Genomic DNA, 26,091 nt, shown 5'->3' with positions numbered 1-26,091 from the left:
CTTTTTCTTTTCAGAAATATTCCAGGCCAAAAATATTTATTGCATTAGAAATACACAAATTCCCAGTGTGGTCCCTCCCAGCAGCAGCGCACGCACAAACCGCTTTAGTCACGTTCATGTTGAAGAGCGTCGTCATTGCACATTTCGAGAAGTTAACAGATTCTTGTGTTCCAGATCTTCTGAATCCGACACAGCTCCTTTCACAGTGAAAGATTCCTTTTATAGGTGATTAACTGCTCCTTTATGTCCGTGACATGTCGGGGGGGCGAGGCCGCCGCGCCCCGAAGGCTCCACTTAAAAACATTTCACTTTCATCTCTCTGTCCCGAAAGTGCTGACTCTCACCGTTTTTCACGGGTTGAAAATCGGAGCCCGGGGGGGGGGGGGTCAGGTCAGAAGGTCAGGCTGGAGTGGGGTGATCACCACGGGCTCCAGCTTATCCGACAGCACATGGAGGATCTTGTCAAACTTCTCGTAGCGCTCCGCCTTGTCGGCCAGCGACCCCGAATGACCCCAGAGCAGACGCAGGGCGAACTCTGTCCGGAAGGCCTCCAGCAGCTCGGGGACGGGCTCCCAGCTTCCTGCCGGAGCAACGTGACGGACGTCCCATCAGATACAAAAAGAATCGTGTCGTTCCACGTCAATGTGCTTCGTAATGAAGAGCAGGCGCACTTTGCTTGGACAGGAAGTACCAACGGGCCTCGTGTGAGATCTATCTCTACTGGATTAGTATAGACCAGCGGTTCCCAAACTCAAGAATGCCGCGGCCCAATTTGAATTGTGAAAATCTTTTGCGGGCCATCAAAACATAAACTAGGGATGATTAAATGTATGTTTTGTATACCATTTTTTCCGGAGCTCATATATGTTTACTTTAATACTACAAGAGGGCGCCCCATTTGACATTTTTATATTCATTTCAAACTTTTAAAATTAACATTTTATTTATTTATTTATTGTAAATGACCTCCCGCGGCCCACACTTTGGGAATCGCTGGTAGAGACTAAGCAAAACTCACAAGTCCTATATTTCTGATCTGGTTTGTGCATTTAATTAGGATTTCTGTAATAAATTCATTATATTAACCAATAACTATGAATACCGGGAAACGACTACAAAAAAAATTCAAATTTGTTTCGAATTTTATTGGAATATTTTTATAAATTTTATAATTTATATTAATCTAATTCTTAAATCCTACTTTTAACTCTTTATTTTTTCTAAATAATCAAATCTCGCACTCACATCACCTCGTTAAATACATGATTTATATATAAAAAGGGAGAAGACGTTACTGCGCGTACCTGCGAGCAGAGAGCGCGCGTGCTGCTGGTAGTCCGGCGCGTGCAGCGCCGCCCTGCGAGCCGCCTGCAGGACGTCGTAGAGAAGCTCGCAGCCCCGCTCGCTGTCCTCCACCGGGTCGTCGCCCTCCATCGCCATCAGCAGAGGGACCAGGTGCGGCACGGCCACGGGTCCGCTGACCACGGAGTCTGCGGGGGGGGGGGGGGGGGGGGGGACACCAGAGCGCGTGGGGGTTCAGGGCGGGGCGAGATGGTTCCAAGCCGCCGCCGGCCACAGGTGCGTTCGGCTCTCCGTCCGGATAACTCACCGTCGCCGTCGTTCAGCAGGTTCATGAAGGGTTTGAGTTTCTTCTCAAATAAAACGGCCGTGTCCGTGTGGTTCCTTCTCAGCGCTCGCCACGTCATCTCCAGGCGCGTTATCTGCTCAGTCATGAATATTTATTATGTGGCATAAAAGATGCCAGACAAAGTCAATGCCATTATTACGGGATACTTTACTCTGACTTTTTGTATGACATACTAGACTTTATTTCTGATGGAATACTATGATATTTTGATTATTTTATTTTTTTTAATTGCGCACTATATTACGATTTCACGACAGTTCTCACAGCATTCGATAGTCACATTTGACGAGCTGCCACAGTGAATTGTGATGACGACATTACCTGGGGCATATCTAGAGCCTTCATCACGGCGGAGAAGGAGTACAGGTTGTGGGCGTGTTCTTTCAGGGCCTGGGCCAATAAGATTAGTTTATGTAAGACCGTTGCCCTTTGGCTCACGGTTCCTGTGCAGCCCAAGATGTCCACAGCAACTCCCAGCGCTATTAGATGATGCCTGGAAAAGATTTTAGAGGTGTGAGGGCAGAGATGACCGAAAAAGGCAGTAGGTGGGACGACCGTTTTCTCACTTTCTTACTTCGAGCTATCCCGGAGTCCAGCTCGCAACAATGAGGCTAATTTAATTTCGTAGTAGAGATTTCACTTGTACTGTTAATTTATATTGCACACATTTCATTTCATTTAATTTTTTTTACAACCTGCTCAGTTTTGCACATTTTCCCTTACCTCATTTCTGCCTTATTTTTATTTCATGTACATTTATGTAAATATTGAAATTTTTATTTTAATTTTAAAATTGGTCGGCTTTCCAGAAAAGGCAAGCATAAGCATTTTCATACACAACGGGTGTGTATTTGACAATAAAATCTTTGAATTGAATTGAAAATCATGACGATTCCCGCCACCAGAGGGAGTCAACGCTTCAAGCGCTCTCGTACCTTTCTAACAAATCCTTCCGTAACTGGCTTCCGTGCGGCAGAGTGACGAGCTCCAGCCCCGACCCGACTCCCATGGACGTCTTCTGCTCGTCGGTCACGCCGACGATGCGCGCCACCTGCAACACATTGGTCACGTGGGTATCGTCCCTCTCCTGAACAGCATGGCTTCCGGGCCGAGCGTTTGCGCCGGACGTCACTTGCTACCTGGCAGTCGACGCTGAGCATGTGCAGAGCGGTGGCCTCGGCTTTGGAGCGGTTGAAGAGCTCTTTGAGTGCCAGCAGGACGGCGGGCTCCAGAGGCCGGTTGTTCTCCGGCAAGAGCTTCGAGTGAAACTGATCCAACTGGAAGCACGAGGCCGACTCCACCTGGGTTGGAGCGAGAGGGACGTCAGGACACAACGGAGCCTTTGTGGTGTGCGACGGACGAGTTATTTCCGTTAAGAGTGGCTGTTATTTCTAAACGGTAATAAAAAGCCGTACACAGCAGTATTTAAGTAGATGGGTCACCTGTTGGAAACAACACAAGGGTGGATGCATGTGTAGATCGGGTTCTTATAATCATCTTTAAAACTCAGGAATATTCCTGGATAATAATAACTGTCTAACAACAGTAATAATAATTTACTGTCACGGGAGACAACGACGTTGGAGAACTTGAAACCATTGAATCTTTGCATTTTAAAGACTTGAGAACATTTTTTGTGGAGATGGACTTATCAATTATTTCACTGCAACTATACGATACAGGACTGTAAATGTAAATTCCATCTACAGCCGTCTCACTGATTCCATATTATCAGGAAATTTATGGCGGACTTGAATGGAAGAAATCAAATATCTAACTCCAAAACTGTACGGCATGCATGTGTGTGTGTTTATATATATATATATAATGTGTAAAAAGAACAAACTTGTGGCTTCTGAAAATGCCAATCCTCCCCTCCCGGCGGCGTCATCTTCTGCGGCAGCTGTGACGCCTCTTCGTTCTTCTGTGCCTCCAGGAAGCCGAAGGACGTCTCGGTGAGGCGGGCGCGGCTCTGCCACTTCTCCTCCGCACGCAGTCGGTCCACGTGACCCTTCTGCCGGGCCTGTGGCACCTGGACGCAGCACGGACGTAAACCCTCCGTGGACAATTTACCAGCCCCCCCCCCACCCAAACCTCCCCCTCCAAACAGACAGAGGAGGTCTCAACATGAATAGATGAGCTGTGATTGGCGGCGACTTCCTTACCTGGATGACCAGCTCGTCGTAGAAAGAGGAGGGGTCGGTGGGTGGGGGCGGGACGCCGTTGCCAAATATTGTAGAGACCCTGAGAGGTTTAGGAGGAGCTCTGGGGTGCAGCTGTCCGTCCGACCCCCGCAGAGTCACACCACCACCTGCAGGGACGGAGGACTGAGTGACGCGTCTGTGCCATTGGAAGGCTCCATTTTTATTTTATTTTTTTAGGAGGAACGTGATAAAAGGAATGTACGCCGGTCACCTGGGTGGGAGGGGCGCGTGTGTCGCGGCCGGGGGCTCAGCAGGGGTTCGCTGCCCGTGCGAAACACCGGCGAGATGGGGGCGGGCTCCGTGTCCTTGGAAGGAGCGCTCTGTGGAACGCCTGGATGAGGGAGACGGGACGAGGCAAGAAGTTGACGGATCAACAGGATTTCTTCCGCGTGTTTCCGATGACGCTTTTGCTTCGCGCTTGTTACACCTTTCTACGCTCAATCCTGGAGATACAACTCACCCGTGCGCAGGTTGCTGTCCGACTGTGCAGACTGAAGTGAAGGTCCACGACCAACGTTCTCCATGTTGGCCGGCTGACTTCCGCTCCTGCCACCCAGAAAATAAAAAACGCTTGAGTTTACTCTTTCTTCACCCTGGGCCACGTTCCCGCAGACCTCCTCCCACCTGAGCAGTGGGTTGACGGCCTCCAGCGCGTCCGCGTGTTCAGAACTGAAGCTGCGCCTTATGTTGGCCTGAGAGGGTTTCTCTCTCCTGGCGGGGGGCTCCACGCCCCGCTCGGCGATCACGCGAAGGGGAAGGGTCCGCGTGATCGGGTGAAAGATCACGGCGCCAGAGCCCTGGGAGATGGGCAGCCGGCCGCCCACGTAGAAGCGGATCAGCGCGGGGACGTTGTCGAAGCGATCCTTCTCGAACTGGAACAGCTCCCGGGAGTAACCCTGTCCACGCGCAGGACGGAGGCAGAGCTTTTATGGGGAAGGTCATTGTTTTAAGTTACAGACACTCGCCGCAAATGCAGCTTTGCAGAGGTCACCAGGGACCCATTGCAGTTCAAATGTATTCACAGATCAGGTGTGATTTGAGTAGTTGCAGTTTACATTTATATGTCTATGTGTCATAGTACCGGCACCCATGGGTGTCCTTCATTGTAAACAATGGGAATCAAAGCGGACAGCGGCTGCCGAGCTACGAACCTCCCCGAGCAACGTACAAGAGGTCTGATAAATAAAAATGTATCTTCTGGTCAGACGGTTTGCTCATGAAATCTGTTCACATTGTGTTTGCTTTTAATGTTGAAAAGTTGTTTTTTTCTTTTGTGGAGTAAATGTCGAGGGGCGGGACCCTAATGTGTATTCCCGTAAAGATTAAATTGAACATTGAGAAAAACGCAGAACTCCTCACGCGAAGAAGCCGAGATCAGCGAAAAGTTGGAATTGGCAGCTACGTAAATAATTCCAACAATTCATCCCACTATTCCCCGCCGGCAGCGCATGGAGAGGAATCACCTCGACATACCTCTTTGGGACGAAGGATCACGCGTATGATCTTGAAGTGCATGGGCCCGTCCTTCCAAAAGCAGCTCAGAACGTAGTCGCCAGGGGAAGAGCTTGACTCTCGGACCAGGAAGTCCCCGTCCCTCTCGAACAGAGACTCTGCCGCCTGGAGACGAGTCAGCAGGTACGACAACTTCATGAAGGTATCCATTACAAGACGCTGGTCTTAGGCTGCATCAGTTCTAGCTCTTAATTGACTGGGGAACGTTTAGGAAGACCAACGATCTCCTCAGTGGTCAATCTATATCTATCTATAGAACAGTGTTGGTCTTTGAGCACCTCTCGGCTCAGCGGTCCGTGGAACCACGCGTGGCTCCTCGGGTCGTCGGTGCTGAGCTTCAGCTCCTCCTCCAGCTCCTTCTTGAAGGAGTCCATGTCTTTGCGCCCGCCGAACACCTGCGAGGCACGCGGCAAAGCCCTCAATGCACGCAGCTTTCTTTGCTCACACGTCGCATGTGCGGCGGCCGGTATGCAGGGAAGATATGAAGGAGAAACCTGGCGCGCAACCGCTTACCTTCAGCTGGCTGAGGTATGCGCTGACGCTCTTCCTCTTGCTGAAAAACAAGAGCGGAGAGATTATTGGGAGCTACTGAACCAAACAGCAGCGAGTCACAGATAACCCTGCAATTGTTTTTCATTTAAACATGAATTGTACGGGAATGGAAGGCCACTGCCAAGGTCTGGATCTGCCATTAACCCCACAGAAACAACACAAAAAAAACAAAACCCTGAGGCCTTTTAATAGCGTGTTTTCTTTCCCGTCCTTCCTTCCTCCCCGAAGCCTCCACCTTCCTGTCGCTGTAAACACAAGGCTAACAGATGAACAGCGCACAGAACTCCCAGCGGGACGGATGGAAAACCGCGATCACATGAGCCGCGGCAGCACATCTACATCTTTGTCTCCCTCTCTCCGGGTTTTAACACTGCGGAACAAATGGAGTGTTGGAGGATTGCTGCGGGGAGATGCAGAAACGGTGGTTTGACGTTTACTTGTTTAGCCGGCTGCGACCCTGAAATGACTAATATCCAACATCCAATGAAGCACAACACAGACGCGCCTAACTGCCCTGGTTCCTTAGGTATAAAAGCAAAGAATACTTTGGTCAGATATAACAGTACTACAAGGCATCCTGCAGTAATGAGTTTAGCTTTGGGTAAAACTGCCATAGGACGGCCTTGTGTTATCAAACAGACAGTGATACCAACGTTTTAGAATTAATGATGTCCTCAAGACACCAAAACAGAACGGTCTAAATAAGTTACGCTTGTGGGAGCTATTTAGTTTTATTATTCTAATTGTTTGGGTAATTGGGTAATGCTGTGGGCACCTGGAGGTTACTTAGCCAGGTGGGACCAGCATGCACCTGGGTGACGGGTGGTTTTTACCAGTGAGACGGAGCGACGGAGCACTGCATAGGAAGGCAGACGAGTTGTATCGTATGTGTTGTGGATTCTGTGGAATAAAGGCGAAACAGAGGAAAAGATCGCCCGGACGATCCGCTTTCTTACTGCGTGAAAGAAAACAAAAACTAGGTGCAGCAGTGGCCCTTTGAGATGTAAAGATTTGTTGGTAACAACAACACTTTCACTTGTCTTATATGTCATTTATAAAATGGAATCCTGTTTTCATTGAGATTTAGAGTTGTTTCTCAAAGGTTTTCTGGTATATTTGGGCCTATACACCAATAGGCTTAAGACTCAAGCCTATATTCACACATAAATGTCTGAATGTCCACTCAATAACACCAGAAATACACGGAATCACATTAAGTCTAAAAATACAGGAATGAAATGTGAAAAATAAATAACATTTCCTCGGTGTCCACAATAGTAGTGTAGACACAACTTCATGATTTGTTGTACTACTTAAATATTTATATTTTATATTTATTATATATATTCTATAAGTTTGTTATAGCACAAGATGAAGAAAACAGATTTATTTTCAGATTCGCTGTTTATCAAACGAGTTGCTAATTAATGAACTGTTTATTATGAGATTAGTTCTTAAATGTACGTTACATTTAATCCGAAAATATTTATTTTATTTATTTATAATATAATATAATAATTTATTTATTATTTATTTAATATCACCACCACAGAGTTTTTTTTAAATAGTTTAAAACAGACAACATAAAGCAGCCTTTATCCGAAGGGTCTGCGTGACGCACGTATGCATGTAACGTTACAGCTGCACGTCAACAAGCAAACGCGGACACGCGCGCAACAGCGTAACCAGGTGAATCCCACCTGGAGCGTTTGTGTGCAACACCCTGCCGGAGGGGCGTTGGTCCGGAGACACCTGAGCGGTTTATCGTGACACAACGACGCGTCCAACCACGCCGTGAAGCCCCTTGACGTGTTATTCTGCGTGGTGCCACAGTGGAGCTACACGAGCAAGTCGCCACCTGCCTTCTGCTCAACAGACCCAACTGTCGTTATGTTCTGCGCTGAGGTTGTGCAACAGGTAGACGACGTTGCGGCTCCAGGTAAATGAGTAAAGGAAGCAAAACAAAGTCTTTTTTTTTCTTCTTCTTCTTCTCTATTACAGACTAAAAAGTGAGCAGCTTTATTTTCGGGGCCTATATGACCGAATATCCAGCAGGTAAATCACTGCGCAGCAAAAACGCACTAAGACCAACCAGCGAAAAGTCTCGCGTTAATTCACGTTAAAGTTGGGCTCTGGCGCCGGTCCTACCTCTCGGGTCCTCTTCACAGCTCGCCCGTCCCGGACATGCTTCTTTGCTTCCCCCCCTCCCACCACCACCACCACCACCACCCTTTTTTTTAAACAATTGTTGGTCCAAATCTGCGCCGCCAAACAAACAGCTGCGGGTCTCCAGGCGTCCAGGTCGTCTCTCCGTCGGTCCCTCCTCCTCCTCCTCCTCCTCCTCCTCCACCTCCTCCTCCTCCCTGCTGTTCTCAGACCAGTTCCTATACGTTCCCCGGAGCTTTCGACCCCCACCCCCCCCCGCCGCTGCTGAAACGCGGCTCTCCGCTTGGCATTCCTCGGATACCGACGCAACAGCTGGACGCACGCGTCACCTGTGCGCGTTACGCGGTGGGAGCCCCCCCCGGAAGCCCCCCCTGCTCCCACGTGTCGCTTGGTTAAAAGGTGACATGTCGATCTGACCAAACGCTTTATTACACACAGAGACCCAGAACTATTGCACAACACAACTGGTTTCGAGCATTTGTCAGCCAATCCGAGACAACCGACTCTTACTTATCTCAATAATTATGTATCAAAGGAGAAAACCTTTAAAACTAAACTAAAGGGCTGGTTCACACAAAATACAAGAGCAGTCTTGTTGAACCAATAGACTCACCTTTTATATTCTCTCGCCATGAGTTATGTGCGGTGGTTTGGAGCACTAACCAGATGTGAACATTTCTCGCTGGAACAAGACTCACGTCCCAAGTATAGTCGTCATGTTTTCGCCTCTTGTTTGTAATCTGAGCACTATACAAAGTATGCGTATATTCAACATAATACAGCTGCACGGTACAGGCTTCAGCTAAACGATGAATTCGGTTCGGCCGGCGAGATGCTCAACTTATGCACCGTAGGCTTAGCTGAACAAATGGCGACAGAATAGAACCTTACATTTCCTCCCATGTGCACAGATGTTTACGGTTTCTGCTCAAACGATGAAATGTTTAGTTGTTTTGTGAATGTCGCTGTAAAGTAACACTTCTTAAGTTTTACTGTTTGGTCCGAACAAAAGAAACTTCTTTCTGGGAGTTGCTGTCAATTTTCAGTTCTTTTCCGGACTACAAAGTGAAATCCTGCCGCTGGCCTTTTCGTTCCCTCCAACAGTCCGGGAGAGAGTGAAAACGAACATGCTGTTGCTTAGGTGAAGTGGCCCTTTTTAATGCTGAAAGAGAGCAATAAACCCTTTTTAAAAGGCGACTTGGGGATTAACAACTTCCAAACACAAACACTGGCCTTTGACCCCTCAGTCCTCGACACCAGGGGCAAAGTGCCATAAAGTGTGACCGTAATATCAAAGTCCCAAGGTGTGTTATTTACCGTGTTAGTCATTAAAAAGCAGCTGTTCCATTGGCCTACGAAGGTCTGTGACACTGATCCCTTTGAGCTTCTCATTCATATTGTCCAGTGAGCACGCCGTCACTTTACAACCCGTGACATTTTATGAGGTTGATCAATAGCCAAACCTGAACCTGAGGAAAGTGGGTCACACACACACACACACACACACACACACACACACACACACAACGTGGGTCATCTTACCCGCGTTTCCTCTCCTGACAGCGCTCCGCCTCGCCGATGACGTTGTCCTCGTTCAGGGGGCGGAGCTGCGAGCAGGAGGCGGAGAGACGCTGTTTCCTGTCTGCGCGTTGGAGGCGGGGCAACAAGCTCTGACGAAACAGGTCCTTCCCCGGCTTCACCTGCAGGGTAAACGGTTGAGACCCAAACTTGAGTGTTTTCGGGCCGCGGCTTGCATTGTTTTTGTTTTTTTTACGTTAATGGAGGCGTCAGTGGTCTCACCACATCCGCAGACGAGCCCAGGGAGTACTTCCTGCTGACCCTCCGCTCCACCTGCACACCTGAGAGACGGCAAGAAGGATGTTTTAAAGAAACACTTTTTGCTCTCCTGCAGAGTTTTGCAATTCTGGTCATTTCTGTCACCTTCAACCAGATGTGCAAAACTTGTTTCCCTGAATGTTGCACTACTCCTTTAATTCGTGCATACTGTGAGGGGTCTGAAAGTGATACCGTTGCCGGGATGATAGCATTTCATTTTTCACTCTTAGTCACTTTGCAGGCCTAAGATGCAGCACAATGCATTATGTTCGCCGCCTGATGAACGAGTTGGTTAGAACACTTTTCTATTTGAACGCTGGATCATTGGCCAGTGACGGTCACCAGAGCGCGGCTCCAGCCTCTGCCGGTGTCTTGAAAGTTGATCGAGGATGATCTCCCTGTGCGTCGCATCCTCGACCCCCGAATCCTTCAGCTCCGCGTCGGTTACACCCAGCAAACCCTGCAGACGACACCCGAGCAGAGCGAGCGGGAGGAAGAGGCAAAGAGGAATTAAGGGCCGCGACGATTGAAGCACGGCAGGAAAGAGACTGCTTTTCGCTCATTCGCGTACCTCCAGACCATAATATTCTCCCTCTAGTGCCTTGACGTACTGCGGCAGCCCGATCTGTTTCAGCCACCAGGCGATGGAGCGATTATTCATGTCTGAACAGCAAAAGCAGGGGAAGATACTGGTTACATACCAGCACACATGAACACACACACACACACATGCTTAGACATGTTTTGTTTTTTTCCAGCAGATGTTTCCATTTCCGAGCAAAGTTCTTTAAAACGAGTAACGGCTTACTTTTTTAGAGATAATCCAACCAGGCGAGTAGGCAGAGAGCCGCTGTGTGGTTTCCCTTGCAGCAGCTACAGTATGTAACACCTACCTGTTTGCAGGGTCCACCGAGTCCCGCTCAGATATCGCTCCCCTCCTTCTCCTGGGAGCACTTCTGTGTCATAATGCCCTTTTCCCGCCCCGCATTCCCTCGGGGTTCCTGCTTCCTTCACAGCGACCGTCTCGTACTTAGTGGTAACAGTGGAAGCCCGCGCCCCCTCAGAACCTGCAGGGTCTCTCAAAAGGCCGATCAAAGCGTGCAGAGGGCACAAAGCCGCCGCCCCCCCCCCCTCCTCTCAAACAACAGCAAATCACAGCGCAGGAAGTAGCGCGAGCTCTGAGAAGGCAGAGCGTGCAGGTTGAGGCCCGTTAAGACAGAGAGGGTTCAGAAATACCATCATATTAAACTGTCAGCGGACGCATCAAGTCAAAGTTGGGCGTGCATGCGCCGTGGTCAGTCCTGCAACCCGTCGGTCCGGGGGGGGGGGGGGGGGGTCAGTGGGGGAAACAGGGCCTCAGGGGATGTGAACAATGCTGACACCTGGTGTAGAAGTGAAACCCGACACCCTGACAATTTACTGTCAATCGGGACCAAGTTACATTGTTTTACATCTTCTGTCACTGAGGACACACCGGAAGACGAAGGTGTCCACAAGGCGGGGACACGGTGCCGGGGAGCATTTATGCAGCTTTTATGGGGCTTGACGGCGGTTTTATGGATGTGCCGTTCTAAATCCCCAGAGGGCCCCTTTAGCCTTTAGAGACCCCTGTTGTTTTTGTTCTTTCTTCAAGGTATAACAGGGGATCTTTGGATTGATGATGATTATCTTTGAGGGCCGTTCCCACGCTAGGTTATGTCGCGTTATGTCGCAAGTTTTTACCACCTGTGAATCAAAATCAAATGAAGACACCAAAACATCGAGGAACGCCTTGGAAAAATCTGTGATGGGATTTTGCATTTTAAAACATTTAAATTTAAAGATTGAAGGCAAAACCGTGGCTGTGAAGCAAAACGTTTCCACAGTTTCCCCTCCGCCAAACACAAGTATGTGATATCATGTGTCATATTCATATACAGGAATAAATAAATAAATAAATAAAAAACGTTGGATCTCTCATGTAGAGTTTGAAATGTCATTCTTCAGTGGAGGAATATCACACCCTTTCCTCTCTTTTCTTTGATTATTACAAAATGAAAAAATGGTGATTCTGCACTGCGTCAATATATTTTGCTTCTCCAATCTATTTTCAGTTTGAGCTCTGGAAATGTGTGGGTCAAAGTGCTGAATCCCTCATACAGATGGGTGAATAAGATGCTTACAGTTTTAAGAGTAAAAGTTAAAATAATACACAAAAATCCCTCCTGTCAAAGATGTCCGTCAGGTGGATGATTGTGAAGTTGCTGTCAGGAAGTAAATCCCTGAGAATACGTAATACTGTAAAGGTCACATTTTGCATAAAAAAACCTGCATAGTTACCACTTACTTCAACATTCAAAAGTTGCATTAAAAAGTACAATATTTAGACATACCAAGTAGTATCCAATGGAAATACATCCAAAAGGTGTAAATATCGTACAAATTGGATCAAATGTTCTTCATTATATTTCACTACTGCTGTGTCCCTGTTTTGTTCATCAGAACTCGACTGCTTGACTTGCTGATAGTTGATAAATAAATTTTACTCTTGTAGTTGAAGTTTAATACTCTTGAGATACTTTAACAAATTAAATCTCTAAGTTATTGTACGATTTGTTAACCCTAACCCCATTTTAACTCTGCCTTCATCAGCTTGTACCACTCGGCAGCAGCAGCTGTGTGTGTGTGAGTGTGTGTGTGTGTCTCTGTGTGTTTGTGTGTGTGTGTGTGCGTTTCTGTGAACGCGAGGGTGCGTCAGAGGAAAAAGGAAGTTGCGGGGATGAAGTTAAAAGTCTTCCGACACATTGCAGCTCTGCAGAACACCCACCACGGAAGAGAGGCACGACGAGAGCGCCGGAGCCCGACGATGACACCGTGAGAGGAAGAGCGCGCCGTGAGAGAAAGACAGCGGACGGCGGCGAGGACCTGCAGGTGAGAGGCGACTGTGGCGCTGATCCCACACACGCGTGCAGTCACAACAGTATTACCTTTTCTAGCGGGGTAGTTTCTGGCTTTTTTTTGGGGGGGGTGGGTTCTGTTTCAAGAGGGCCGCTTCAGTCTTACACAGAAGTGGAGGCCTCCATGAGGCTTTGATAATCCCCCATATTCAGATACAGGTTAACTGAGGCCAAAGGGAGAAGTTGAACCGTCACTCGAGTGTCCAGATGTTGTACAGAGTGATCCGTGGTAACTGCTGGTGCGCGTGTCTCTGCCGTGTCAAATACCATCCACCCCCCCTCAGAAAACAAAGATGGAGTTGTGGCGGCAGTGCGCGATGTGGCTGATCGACTGTCGAGTTCTCCCCGAGAACCACCGGGTCACATGGGAGGGCGCCCAGGTAAGTCAGCCGCGCGCGGCACGCTCCGCACGCACACACCCCGCGGGAGAATATACGCGACATCCCGTCCCGATTTATTGCGTGTGCCGTGGCAGGTGTGCGACCTGGCTCAGACGCTGAGAGACGGCGTGCTGCTCTGCCAGTTACTCAACAACCTGCTGCCTCAAGCCGTCAACCTGCGAGAGATCAACCTGCGGCCGCAGATGTCCCAGGTAGCACGCACGCACGCACACACACACACACACACACACACACGCACACAGAGACACAGAAAACCGTTTCCTGATCCATTTCCATAGACCATTTCCATAGCGACCACAAAGCTGGACTGAAGCTGCAAGGTGTCCAATAGGAAAATACTGGGATCAGTTTCCGTCGGGTGGGGCGTACAGGTGAACAGGCGTACAGGCGTACAGGTGAACAGGCGTACAGGCGTACAGGTGAACAGGTGAACAGGTGTGGAGATTGAGGAGGGGATGATGAGGAAGAACTGGAAAAGAGAAACGGCTTGACGTTACCATGAGAGGTCAAAATCACCGTTATTAAACTTTTAAAGTCTTGTTCAAAAAGGAGCTTGGAGAAAAGCTTTGAAATAAATACGATCTGACCAACCAGCCCTTCTGAAGCTCACCAATGGTCATCTGTTAAATCCGAATCCTTAAATCCTTTTTGTGGAGCTTTTCGTCGCCTCGCAAGTTCTCTCCGCCAAGAAACAACCCGACACTAAAAGGCTAACTGTCGTAGTCGCATTTTTTCTCATAAAGATCAAATAAAAGATATATATCTCGATCAAGCTTTTGAGAACCAAGCTGGCGGTTTCCTTCTGTTCCAAGTCTTCACATCACATCACATATGATGGGACTCACCGTGATGTCTCAAACGTGCGTGTGTGTGTGTGTGTGTGTGAAACTCTGGAAAATCCTTTGAGGTCAACCGTGTTTGAGAAACATCCGTAAAAGACGGGAGTCCACTCTGATGTGCGCACACACACACACACACACACACACACACACGCACTGATGCTGTGCCACAAGTGGAGGATCTTCCCAGGGCTGTTGTGACACTACGCCGCGCTGCAGCGATGTGCTCTGCCGACAGAACAATTCGGTGTGTGCAGCAGTATCAGTTAGAAGTCAACATTTCCCCTTTTCTCAAATTAGACTTCTGCATTCCCCTCCTCCCCCCCTCGCCCCCCCACCCCTCTCCTCCCCCCTCCCCGAACGGCCAGAGACAGCAGAAGTGAGAGAGAGAGAGAGAGAGAGCAGCTGCTTCAGGAAGTTGTGTAGATGAATGTGGTGCGCCGGCGGGTCGCACACGCTGAGCGCTGCGCTCTGTGTGGATTCTTTTGTGGTTGTAGATGCTGGTTATGAAACATAAAAGGTCCTTCGAGCAGCTTCTTATCGGTTTTGAGACGTTATCTCGAGCTGGTTTCACTCCTCTCGGCCTCGCTGAGGCCTTTGCGGCCGAGCGGTTTTGTGCGTCCGCGGCGCTCAATGTGCTCATCAAACTTTTACATTCATGTTCCCCAGAGGATTTAATTTGACTCAAATGACTTTGGCACCAGTGGGTTGAATTCTTTACTCATCCTGTGAAATATTTCTACATCTTCTGGACAGTTTGGTACAGAATTCAGTACACACACGTGTGGCTTTCACTTAATGCATCTTACTGACTTTGGTGGTTCTGTGTTTTTGTTTTAGCGTCATATAATACTTTAGTTTATATTTGGATGGCAATGTGCTGCACAATACGGGGGAACACGGTAAATATTATAGAAAAAATGTATTTGCTTTGTCATTGTCTTCACGTTAGCATGCCGATGTTAGCATGTAGCGCAATAAACAAAGAGAGCTTTGCGGAAGCCGCGGTCTCGCGAAACGTTCTGTGGACAAACTCAACAGCTGAAGCAAAAGTAATTTAACGTCTGCGTCTGTTTCTCAGTTCCTGTGCCTGAAGAACATCCGGACGTTTCTGGGAGTTTGCCAGGAGAAGTTTCACCTCAAGAAGAGCGAGCTGTTCGAGGCCTTCGACCTGTTCGACGTTCGAGACTTCGCCAAGGTAGATCCCGCCGCCCGGCCTCTGCCGCCTCGTCCGCCCGTCACGTGGGGGGGAAAGGCGTCAACCCCTCTTTCTGCGGTTGTCACAGAAGAAGTCAGAGGCGAGAACAGTCCTCGCTGCAAACTCGCACACTCCCACAAAGCCCCAAACAGGAAGTACTTTGGTAATTGTCTAATTGTGCGCCGAGGACCCAGAATTCTTTCGAGAAGAAAAAGAAAGAAAACGAGTCAGGGAGGTGAACCAGTCAGGTCTTTTTACAGCTCTTGTTCTTTTCGTGTGGTGTGCAGTTACTGCCGGCGAGCTAGTCAACCAGGGCAATAAAACACTGAAAAAAACACCCGCATGGTGTCTTCTCAACAGCATGATTTAAAGATAGGCATCTTTTCTTAGTTTATCGTCATGTGAACAGCGATGAGTGCCCGTTTGCTCGCTTGGCTCGCTAGAAACCAATGAACTCCTCTCATCGTAGAGCTAAAAAGTGCAGAGGTCTTCCTTCTATATTCTGCTAACCAGATGGCCGTATCGTCTGCTGTGGTCCTCCTGCAGACTCTCACTTCTTCTTAATTCTTTCCCGTTCTCACTGTCTTCTTTTTTTTTTTTTTTTTGTGTGTCTGAGAGAAAATAACCCGCTAGTTACGTCTCTCTGACTGGAACTCCGCGTTGAGCCCAAACAAAGTCGAAATGTCAAGATTTTGGAAATGGAGAACTCGTAAAACGTTTAACTGACATAAAGCCAATTTCCCGACAGAGACTCGCCGACACCTTGTCGCTTAATCAGAAAAGTGCATTTCGCTTCGATCGCCCCGGGGACATCTGTGAGTTGGTTCCGGATAACATCGCCCCGTCAAATAGTTTATCTGAGTCAACACTTTGTGTCACCGCTGTTCTCACTTAGAGAGTCGGGTAGCGTTGCAATGGGAGTGAAACCAGTTCACAGGAGAACTGATCAGCAGCAGCGTTCAAAGTGTGTGAGGCTCTCATGACGGGTGTGTTCTGTGTGTGTCTGTGTGCGGCAGGTTATCGACACCTTGTCCATCCTTTCTCACTCATTCATTGCTACGCAAGGGAGACTCCAGTAAGTAACGTCCTTCCTCTGTCATTCATCAAAGTAATGTTGTTTTTTTGCAACACCTAAAAAAAATAAAAATAAAAAAACCCCAAAAAACATGCCAACATTCTCACGCAGAAGCTGCCAGACAAAGTGCCTCTAATCTGATCTGACTTTATAAATGACTTCTAACACACTGGAATGTGTTATACACAGATAAAGTGACACTTTTAAGTGTTTAAGAAATGTTCTATATTATTACAAAGTAGTTGAAATTTTTAATTTAGTGCCACAACAGTGAAACTTGTGTTCTGACTTCAATGTGAATTCAACAGAAATATGATCAGACGTTATTGTCACCTTCTCCTCTCGCAGGCCTTTCCCCTCTGAAGGATGCACTCCCGATGAAGACATCTACAGCGGACTGTCTGACCTGATAGAGTAGGTCTTTTTTTTCTCAAAATAATCCATAATCACTTCCGGGGTTTCGCCGATAACTTGACGGTGCGCGTCGTGTGCATCAGTGACACGGTGGACGGGGATGACGACCTGTACGACTGTGTGGAGGACGAGGAGAACGAGGGAGACGAGATCTATGAAGACCTGATGAGGACGGATGAACACGCGAACACTGTAAGTCAACAGGGAAGGTCTCTGGTTTCTTTGAGGAACCAGGTCTGCTGTTATGAAATCCAGGCCACAGTCTTTTTCTATTCTTTTTTTTTCACTTGAGACCTGTTATTGCATTTCTATTTCTACTGTGGTCATTTTAAATGATTCAGAAAATGCCAAAAAAAAGGGATTAGAGGACCGACGTGTCAGAAATGTGTCCTTCTTTGTGTCACTATGAGATATTTTGGGAAGCCGATAAGAGATCTTCAGATAACAGCCGCATCACCGAGCTAAGAGACACAGTCCTCGCTGTCCTAAATGAGGCCTCAGGAGAGTCAGCGTTACAAATAGTACAAAAGTATTTTATCAAATGTTGTTTTCTGTTTTCTCTGTGAGACAAATAGAACAAATTACACACAACAATAACCAAAGATACTGCGTGCAGTAGCAACAGTTGGTTTAATTGAACAACCAACTAACATCACGAAAAATACATGAATCAACCAGTGTTAAGAATTAAAAAGTGATGTCCTTTCAAATCCTCACGTCTGGCCTCTTTGTGCTTCTTCTTTTATTCGCGTGTGTTTCTGCAGCAGCCGAAGGCCGGAGTGGACAAGCGCGAGTGCTGCCTGCAGGAGATCAGACAGACGGAGGAGAAGTACTCGGATACACTGCAATCGATACTACAGGTGGGCACGAGTCCACCACCTGATAAGAGGAGATCCGCGTGGAGGAAGTCGCTCGCACAGGCACACAAAAAAAGCATGCATGACGGGAGAGTAACACCCATGACTTCTGTATTTGCGCAGCACTTTATGAAGCCTCTTCAGAGGTTCCTCCAGGCTCCAGACCTGGAGAGCATCTTCATCAACATAGTGGTACGAGACCCGGCCGCGTGAACACGTTACTTCCATCCATCGAGCCCCGTAAAACATGCGTCTTTCCGCGTACTTGCAGGATTTGGCCGACACCCATCGCAACATGTTGGAGGAGGTCCGGAGTTCCATCCTGGATCACGGGGCGAAGAACCTGTACCAGGTGTTTCTGAAGTACAAGGAGAGGTACACAGCACAGACGGCACTCGCTCAGTCGGGACACGTACTTGTCGTAATATGTTCTGAACCTACACATCGCCTCCCTCCCCTCAGGCTCTTACTGTACGGCCATTACTGCAGTCAGGTGGAGGCGGCAACGAAACACCTGGACAAGCTTTCCAACACGAGGGAGGACATCAGGATGAAACTGGAGGTGAGGAGGAGACGCGCGGCTTCTGTAACCACGGCCTGCGTGGGGAGGGCCTTCCGGCCGTCAGGGGGATTTTTATGTGTTTGGTTTGGGACTGCTGGGTCTGCTGCACAACATCCTCTACACACAAGTATGGTTAACTGCAGGTGTCCCCCCCCTCCCCCGTTCTCTCTCTCTCTCTCTCTCTCTTCTCTCTCTCTCTCTTCTCTCAGGAGTGTTCAAACAGAGCAAATAGTCGCCGTTTTTCTCTCAGGGATTTACTCATGGTTCCGATCCAGAGAGTCCTTAAATATCACCTGCTTTTACAGGTATGTTTGTAGAAGTGCGTTTGTGTACATTGTGTGTATTTGTGACTAAGCACTCTGCTTAAGTACAAGTTGCTTGTAACTTTTGTACATAAATCATACAGCTCTAGTAACTATAATAAATAGAGAGTTTTGCAAACAACAAGTGAAAAACAGAAGTACAGAAGTACATATATACTATAAAAGTAAAAGTTTTTTTCTAATTTAATTTGGAAATAATCAGCAGATGGATTCATTACAGGAATAATCAATAGTGCAGTCCTACACATAGACTACTAATAAAATAAATAATAATTCATGCATTTTAATTTGACATTTTCTGTCTGTTTTTGCTTGCAGGAGCTGCTGAAGCACACCACCGACCCTGCAGAGAAGGACAACCTCCGCAAAGCTCTCGACGCCATGAGAGTAAGCGCTCGTGTCAATCACCGCGCTTGATTTAGGTCACACTCAAATGTTCATTCACCGACGTGTGCGCGTCCGCAGGACCTGGCGCAGTGCGTGAACGAGGTGAAGCGCGACAACGAGATCATCAGGCAGATCACCACCTTCCAGCTGTCCATAGAAAACATGGTGAGCTCACGTGGACCGCGCTTGATGAAGGCTTTCACTCAATATGTTACTGATCACCCTTCACTCGGCCCTCCAGACTCAGTCTCTCGCTTTCTACGGCCGGCCCAAGATCGACGGGGAGCTGAAGATATGCAGCCCGGAGAAAAAGTCCAAACAGGACAGGTGCGTTGCCGTTTGTGTCCCGGCGGATCGTTCCCCGCGCTAACGCCATAAATCTGACCCTTAATGCGCGCGGCCGTTCGCCAGGTACGCGTTCCTCTTCGACAAGGCCATGTTCATCTGCAAGAAGAAGAGCGGGGAGACGTTTGAGCTGAAGGAGATCATCGAACTACAGTACTACCAGCTGCGAGACGAAACCACGGGGGAGAAAGACAACAAGAAGGTCTTTGCACGTCCCTGCAGCACCGATTCCACCAGAGATCCATGAAAGCGTGGCTGAAGCTAACGGCGTGTGCGTGTGTGTGTGTGTGTGAACAGTGGTCCTACTTGTTCCTGCTGCTGGAACTCAACGGGAGGTGTGGATACGACTTGTTCTTCAAAACCAGGGAACTGAAGAAGAAATGGCTGGAGCAGTTTCAGATGTCTCTGTGAGTCATCACGCGTGTGCACACGTGGAAATAAATACACACCCCGAGTTGTTGCCCAAGATCAAAGTGAAGAAGGTGTGACTCTCAATGTGGTGATGTAACGCAGGTGCAACATTATGAGTAATCGAGTACCGTTGCCGATCACCTAATGAGCCTCTGACGTCATTTTTTTAGATACTCATTGGCGGGGCAGTCCGGTATATTTAGCACCATACATCTTCCGGACAGACTTGGCGGTCGGCAGCGAGATTCTTTTTGTTTGTTTCTGCTGCCTTCGAGTGGCAACAGAAACAAGTGATGCAATTTTTAAAAATGATCAGTCAGGAAATGGAAGCAGAACCAAAGTGGTCGAGCTCGCTGGTGACTTGCAGCGTTCCGGTTGCACGGTGCATCTTTGCTGAATGGTGAACACAATAGGAAATGCACATGATTTGCACATTTTCATTTGCAGTCCAGTTCTTGCGGCCGCCGTTGTTATTTTTTTTTTTCCGGTCTCAGAATCACCAAACAGTTGCCACACACTTTTCTACGTGTGTTTGCAGGTCGAACATGTGTCCGGATAACTCCACAGCCAACAACCACGACTTCCAGATGAACTGCTTCGAGGACACCACTTCCTGCAAGGCCTGCTCGATGCTTTTGAGGTACTTTGTCTCACTCGCTTGTCCATCAGTTTGTCTCTCAGATCCAGTTTCATTTCTTTTTTCACATTTGAATCTCTCCCTCTGTCGTCTGCAGGGGGATATTTTTCCAGGGTTATCGCTGCAGTCGCTGTAAAATGGCTGCGCATAAAGAGTGTTTAGGCAGAGTCCCGGCCTGCGGAAGAAACTCTGGTGCGTGTGTGTGTGTGTGTGCGTGCTTTTCACTGCTCAGCCTCCTTGTTGTTTCTCCAACATTAAACTGGCTTTCTTTGAATTGCAGATCATGCTGGTACTGTGAGGAAGGTAAGACTACATTTATTTTTGACACTGTGGAAAGGTTTTATATCATCCAGGTCAAGGGGATGAAAAACCTCTGTTTTTTTTCTTTCCTCTCCCTGAACGCAGGGCAATTTTAATGTTCTCCTATTAATTAACCCGCACAAATAGATCAAACTTGAGGTGCAATTATTTTGGTTTGTCTCTTGTTCCACCAGACTAAAACACGCAAGTCCACTGGAAATCCAAGCGCCGGTAAGAACTTACATGTTAAAATATAGATATTTAATATTGAAAAGCCGGCAGTGAGGCAGGAAACGTTTAAAATCACTTTTTTTTCTTAATGACCACGATAAAGTCGACCGTGGTGATGAATGCAATTAGCGCGATCAACCGTCACTTGAAATAAGCCAATGTGAAATATTTTTCCCTTAACAAAATGCGTCATGAGCCGTCTGTCTTCTGCACCACAACCGCCCGCGTGTTTAAGAGCAAACAACAATCTAGGAAGTGATGCAGCCAGAGAGCTCTTGCACTCAGAGATCCTTCTGCAGAAAAATCTCAAGGTCTTCTCTTCCTTCCTCCTCGCTCTCCCTCTCAGGATATCCAAAGATGGAGGTGTGTCAAGAGTATTACGGCTTGCCGCCGCCCCCTGTGGGCTTCGGTCAACCGCTTCCCCTCTGCAAAGGTGACATCATTGAGCTGACCCGGGCGGAGGCCGACCTGTCTTGGTGGGAGGTAGCGTTAAAAAACTAAATACCAGCGTTTTCACCCCCGGCGGCGAAGGTCGTGCGTTGTTTGGTTTGCGTTTCGAGCCTCGCTTCCTGTGGTTGGTGTGTAGGTGTGTCGTTTTATGTCATTTTCCTCCATGTATCTCGTTCTACTTCCTCCCTCGGGGGCCCGGGCCGGCGCTCGTGCCTCCGCCGCGTGATTCATTTACACGGTTTTGATATGGAAAATAAATCAAACACAAAGGCTGAGTGACATTTAGCTGCTTTGGTTTCAGGCTTGAATAGAACGGAGTCATCGTCAGAGTTGGTCGGTAACATTCGCCTTGAAAAAGACCTTTGACATTTACATTGTGGTTGTTTTTTCCCCCCAATAACACTGCTGTTGGAAGGTTGACTCCTCCCACTTTCCTGCAGTTGTGTTATGGTTAGATGGTTTATTTATTCATTAAGCCTCCGGAGTCAGGTCGCCATTTTAGAACGACACAAAAACTTTATTTAAAAAAGAATTTGCATCCTGCGTTTTAGGAAAGTATATTCATCCGAAATCTTCAAAACCTGTGAAATAATTTATTACATAATGTCTCTTTGGCTCGCACCAAGATGAGGGTCCAAAGATATTGATGTTCCAATTGACCCAGTTCACGTCTGCGTCTTTTTATTTACCCGATGTTGCATTCGAGTGCTTGTGAAACTTTTGCCCAACACTTCTCCAAAGGTTTCTTCCGGTAATCTGATTTGCTTTTCTTTGTGGCACTCAGGGAAGGAACCTGACCATCGGTCAAATGGGATGGTTCCCGGGCCAGAACGTTCAGCCATACATCTCCGTGAGTACCAAGCCCGAGCCGACTCTCTTCAGCAGAGATGATCCGTCTGCTTGATTGTTTGCTGTCTGAAGTAGAGAAGATCAATTCTAACCTCGGCGCGATCTCTTTCCCAGAGGCCGACCTCGGACCTCTCCGGCTTCAACTGGTGAGTGTCGACCCGGACTGGGTCACGTAGCCGTGCTTCTTCCCGTCGTGCGGTGCGGGAAAGGTTAACAGCAACGGAACAATGCTTAAAACCCCAAAACAGGAATAGGACTGTGGATGTACAAAGTAGTCTTTAGTTATTATTCACAATGGTGCTCCTTAAGGTTAAAAACATAAAAAAGTCTTCCTTAAAGTGTTCATGTATTAGATTTGAAATTAGTCATTTCACTGCTGAAACTGTGGAGTGAAACTGAAATGAAAAGTCACCAACCTGCTTAATCAGTTTCACAAAACCTTTAAAAAGAACTGACTCGAGGAGTTGAAGTGTTTGATGCTGCATCTGTCAGCAACTTTCACTGCTGCGGCCTCATGCAGGGAAGTCGGTGTAAATAAAGATAAAGAATAAAGGAACTTCAATTGAAGTGTCGAAACTTCGAAGCAGAACTCTTCATTTTATCGAAACAAGCCTCCTGGTTCTCCTTCCTTTCAAGCTTTGTAAAACCTTTTTTTTTAGTTTTGAGTTAGTAACGGGTCTCTGTGCTTAAAGGTTTGCAGGGAACATGGACAGGACCGCAGCCCGGAACCTGCTGGTGTCCCGGTCCGACGGGACCTTCCTCGTGCGGCAGAAGGACGGAGGAGAGTTTGCCATCAGCATCAAGTGAGTCGCTCGGACAAAAACAGGCTCCTGTGAGACGCTGCTTTGCCTTTAAGGACCACGGAGGCTCGGGGGGGGGGGGAGAAAATAATCCGATCTCTCACGTTTTAAACTACACACCCGCTGTCCTCTAAATGACCACTATTGAATGATGGCCGCTACGCGCAGGTACACTGCTGAATGAACGCTGGTAGTCCTTCCCCTTCCTTCCACCAGCAAGTAAACAACACAAAGTCAACGCGCTATAATTGAGCCTCTTTCTGCTCTTTCAGGTTCAACATGGACGTCAGGCACATCAAGGTCACGTCCACGGAAGGCCTGTACCGCATCAACGACAAGAAAGCCTTCAAGGGTTTAGTCGTGAGTTACTTCAGGCTAAAATAAGATGACACTGACCTCGCGAAGCACACGAAAACGGACTTTCACTTCTTGAGTTATTTCCTCTTAACAAACTGCATGCATCGTCTTCGTAACCTCCGTAACCTCTTTTAGATCCTTCTTCAAAAGCAAAGTGTGATCTCACAAGGATTTTGGCCTAAAGAGAAGGCCCTCTTTTGACTTAATCTGAAGTTTTATTTCAATTATTTAAAATGTTGGTCAATATTGTATCACTTTTAAACTATTTTAAATAGTCTGGCAGTATCTTGCGGAGGACTTTTGCAACTTTTATTTTGAAAAATAAAATATGTCGTAATGATCATCATTTTTAACCCTCGTTATGTCCGTTCTTCCTGTTACTAGGAGATGATCCAGTTTTACCAGCAGAACTCTTTGAAGGAATACTTCAAGGACCTGGACACCACGCTGTGCACGCCTTACAAACAGCCCGAGCAGAGCTACTCGCCTGACCACACGCCGCACAACGCAGCGCACACCGCGCCGGACGCAACGCCAGGTACGGTGCATCTCCGCCGCTACCACGACCACGACCGCGTTTAAGGAGAGTCAAGTGGGAAGACGGACCGCAGAGGGGTGATTGAGCTTCTCGACAAATTCTTCGCAAGAAGGCCAATGGGGGGGGAGGGACTTACTTCCAAGCGCTGTCCTATCTAACTACCTAACTCTGGCCACTTTTCTCGCGACAGGAGGCGGCGCGAGGAGCTTCTCCGCGGTGAGGGCCAGGTACGACTTCTCGGCCAGGGACCGCTCGGAGCTGTCGCTGCGGGAAGGAGACACCATCAAGATCCTCTCCAAGAAAGGCCACAGCGGCTGGTGGAAGGGAGAGGTGTACGGCCGGGTGAGGAATATTTGCAAAACCTTGAAAAGAACCGGAGAGGTCTGCGCTCAGAGACCATCTCAGCCGACGCGTGTGCTCAACAGTTGAGGACGGGCGTAGAAGTGCACAATTGATCACATCATCACCGACGAGATGATGAATAAATAACAGGAATAGTTGTTTAAAAAAAAGCAACGTTTGCAGGCGTCTTGTCTTAAGCTGTCTCTTGGTTTTCAGGTGGGGTTCTTTCCTGCCAACTACGTGGAGGAGGACTATTCCGAGTACTGCTGATGTGTAGACCAGAAGTGTACGTTTGTAGGTTCATGGGAAACCTGGTTTGCATCGATTTGCATTGACTCGCATGCAACGGTGTGTGCGTGAAAGAGGTGTCGTTACTTGTGAAATAATGATTGTCTAGTGTTGTGAATAAAAGTTTTGTCCAGCTGATCTGAAGGTCCACTTCTCATGGTCCCTGCTGTTGGGAGATATAGTCTTGGTGCGGTTGGTCGTCCAACCATGCAAAGGTTTTGGATGGTCGACCTAAGCAGGACAGTGAGGTTCTTCTGAAGGGTCGGTTTTTATGCATAGCGGCGTTGCAATGCTTTGCTTAGTTTTGCATGATGACTGTGAGGTGTTAAAGGGTCTTACCCAAATGATGGGAACAGAATTGGATACATGAGAGTACAGACTTGACACTGTTAATTAACAGAATACCTCAAAGTGTGGAAGTGGGACCAAAAGGGCACAATCCTTTGTTGCGACTTCAGCTAAAGAAGTCTCAATAATGTGTTATTTCTGGGGTTTAGGACGGTTCACACTAGCACTCTTCTACAAAGACGAGACTATTTTAACAAACAATGTACCAGAGAATTAGTGAAATGATCTCTGCATTCAGTATAATGTATGAAGATTAAAGTTGTTTTCAAAGTTATGTTGACAGAAAAGACTTTACGGTTATTACAGGATGACAAAAGTCCAGCACTCGGCCTCGTTAGTAGGTAAATATCCACTTTATTTCCAGAATATCAAAACAAAAACTGAACATGTATTTCACACAATTTGCAGGTAGAATTCATAAGCTAAAACAAAGTAGACACTGCTCTCTCTTTGATGATCATGATGGTTTGTGTGTGTGTGTGTGCGCGTGTGTGTGTCGCGTCTCAATAAAAAGGGTCTGTGTGGCATCAGCCGGTGGTCCTCTGGTCTACTGGTAGTACAACTCCAGGTTCATCCCATCATGGATTTCATCTGCAGAGGTCGTGGTTAAGTACGACGGATCAGGATCAAATAGTTCTGGCATTAATATGATAAAATACCTTTTCTGTTTTTCATCATTTAGAAAACACATGATCAGTTACAATGAGCTCAGGTTGCATAATAAAAAATTTTTTTTTAAAAGAATGCAGCCTCAAAGTATAATATGAAGAGTAGGTTCATCAAGCGTACCTACTTCTGCAAATCATTTCAGTTTAGTTCTAGTTAGTCTTCTTTTGAAAGTTAGTTACTGTTATCCATCTATACTGGTGCACAACTACACCTGCTATGTAGCGGCACCATCCACCCACCACCTTTCCTCAAATTACAGTTCATTGTTCATTAAAATGCTAATTTCTAAAGTTAGAAAATATAAGTTAGCCCTGTGAAAATATAAAAAAACAGAGAACATTGAATGAAAAGGATACAGTCACCCAGAGACACGTGGTCCTTGAATATGGTATACCTGCGGGAACAGAACATTTCATTGCTTACGGAAGACGGCCAAAGAAACGATTGTTACGATCAGTATTTCAGACAAGAAACTTACCATTTCTTTAGTACAATCTTATCAAAACGTGTTCCTGTCTGAGCAGCGATGAGCTTCTTCAGATCTCCGATAGTGTCCTCTGAGCTGAAACACGGCCGTTAAGGAAGCAGCATCGTGACAGAATAACCCAAGAACAAA

General features: G+C 47.4%; 2 protein-coding genes across 10 annotated transcripts; one reads left to right on the top strand and one right to left on the bottom strand.

The window, feature by feature from the left end:
- Position 1: 1 nt before the first annotated feature.
- sh2d3a (SH2 domain containing 3A) lies at positions 2–12,312 on the bottom strand. 6 transcript variants are annotated; one of them, XM_078079541.1, is made up of 19 exons: positions 10,812–12,312; positions 10,490–10,581; positions 10,261–10,378; positions 9,883–9,941; positions 9,625–9,782; positions 5,878–5,917; positions 5,643–5,759; positions 5,326–5,469; positions 4,477–4,748; positions 4,313–4,398; positions 4,064–4,183; positions 3,814–3,959; positions 3,495–3,680; positions 2,788–2,949; positions 2,584–2,699; positions 1,970–2,141; positions 1,610–1,721; positions 1,305–1,490; positions 2–580 (listed from the first exon to the last, which is right to left on the bottom strand). In XM_078079541.1, the coding sequence occupies exons 2-19, from the start codon at positions 10,577–10,579 to the stop codon at positions 387–389; spliced, it is 2,478 nt and encodes an 825-aa protein (XP_077935667.1). In that variant the 5' UTR covers positions 10,580–10,581; positions 10,812–12,312; the 3' UTR covers positions 2–386. The 6 variants fall into 6 exon arrangements, with proteins under 6 accessions (XP_077935667.1, XP_077935668.1, XP_077935665.1 ...); XM_078079542.1 differs by having other exon boundaries at positions 10,727–11,020; XM_078079539.1 differs by having other exon boundaries at positions 4,313–4,748.
- vav1 (vav guanine nucleotide exchange factor 1) lies at positions 7,538–25,336 on the top strand. 4 transcript variants are annotated; one of them, XR_013450501.1, is made up of 30 exons: positions 7,538–7,855; positions 12,708–12,828; positions 13,139–13,234; positions 13,330–13,446; positions 15,176–15,292; positions 16,309–16,367; positions 16,716–16,781; positions 16,865–16,973; positions 17,546–17,641; positions 17,762–17,830; positions 17,910–18,013; positions 18,101–18,200; positions 18,410–18,505; positions 18,842–18,910; positions 18,989–19,075; positions 19,152–19,237; positions 19,322–19,457; positions 19,553–19,662; positions 20,205–20,306; positions 20,401–20,495; positions 20,584–20,606; positions 20,798–20,834; positions 21,181–21,317; positions 22,069–22,134; positions 22,248–22,279; positions 22,826–22,936; positions 23,206–23,293; positions 23,675–23,905; positions 24,019–24,170; positions 24,387–24,596. XR_013450501.1 is itself a non-coding variant. In XM_078079538.1 (30 exons), exons 3-30 carry the CDS (start codon positions 13,148–13,150, stop codon positions 24,438–24,440), a joined length of 2,559 nt encoding a protein of 852 aa, XP_077935664.1. In that variant the 5' UTR covers positions 7,538–7,855; positions 12,708–12,828; positions 13,139–13,147; the 3' UTR covers positions 24,441–25,336. The 4 variants fall into 4 exon arrangements, 2 of the variants coding, with proteins under 2 accessions (XP_077935664.1, XP_040041653.1); XM_078079538.1 differs by having other exon boundaries at positions 23,675–23,828; positions 24,387–25,336; XR_013450500.1 differs by lacking the exon at positions 7,538–7,855 and having other exon boundaries at positions 12,695–12,828.
- The last annotated feature ends 755 nt before the right edge of the window (positions 25,337–26,091 follow it).

Source organism: Gasterosteus aculeatus, chromosome 9, assembly GCF_964276395.1.
Source record: "Gasterosteus aculeatus chromosome 9, fGasAcu3.hap1.1, whole genome shotgun sequence".
Classification (NCBI taxonomy): Eukaryota; Metazoa; Chordata; class Actinopteri; order Perciformes; family Gasterosteidae; genus Gasterosteus; species Gasterosteus aculeatus.
Note: the sequence above shows the minus strand (reverse complement) of the source record. Positions and strands in the feature narration are given on the sequence as shown.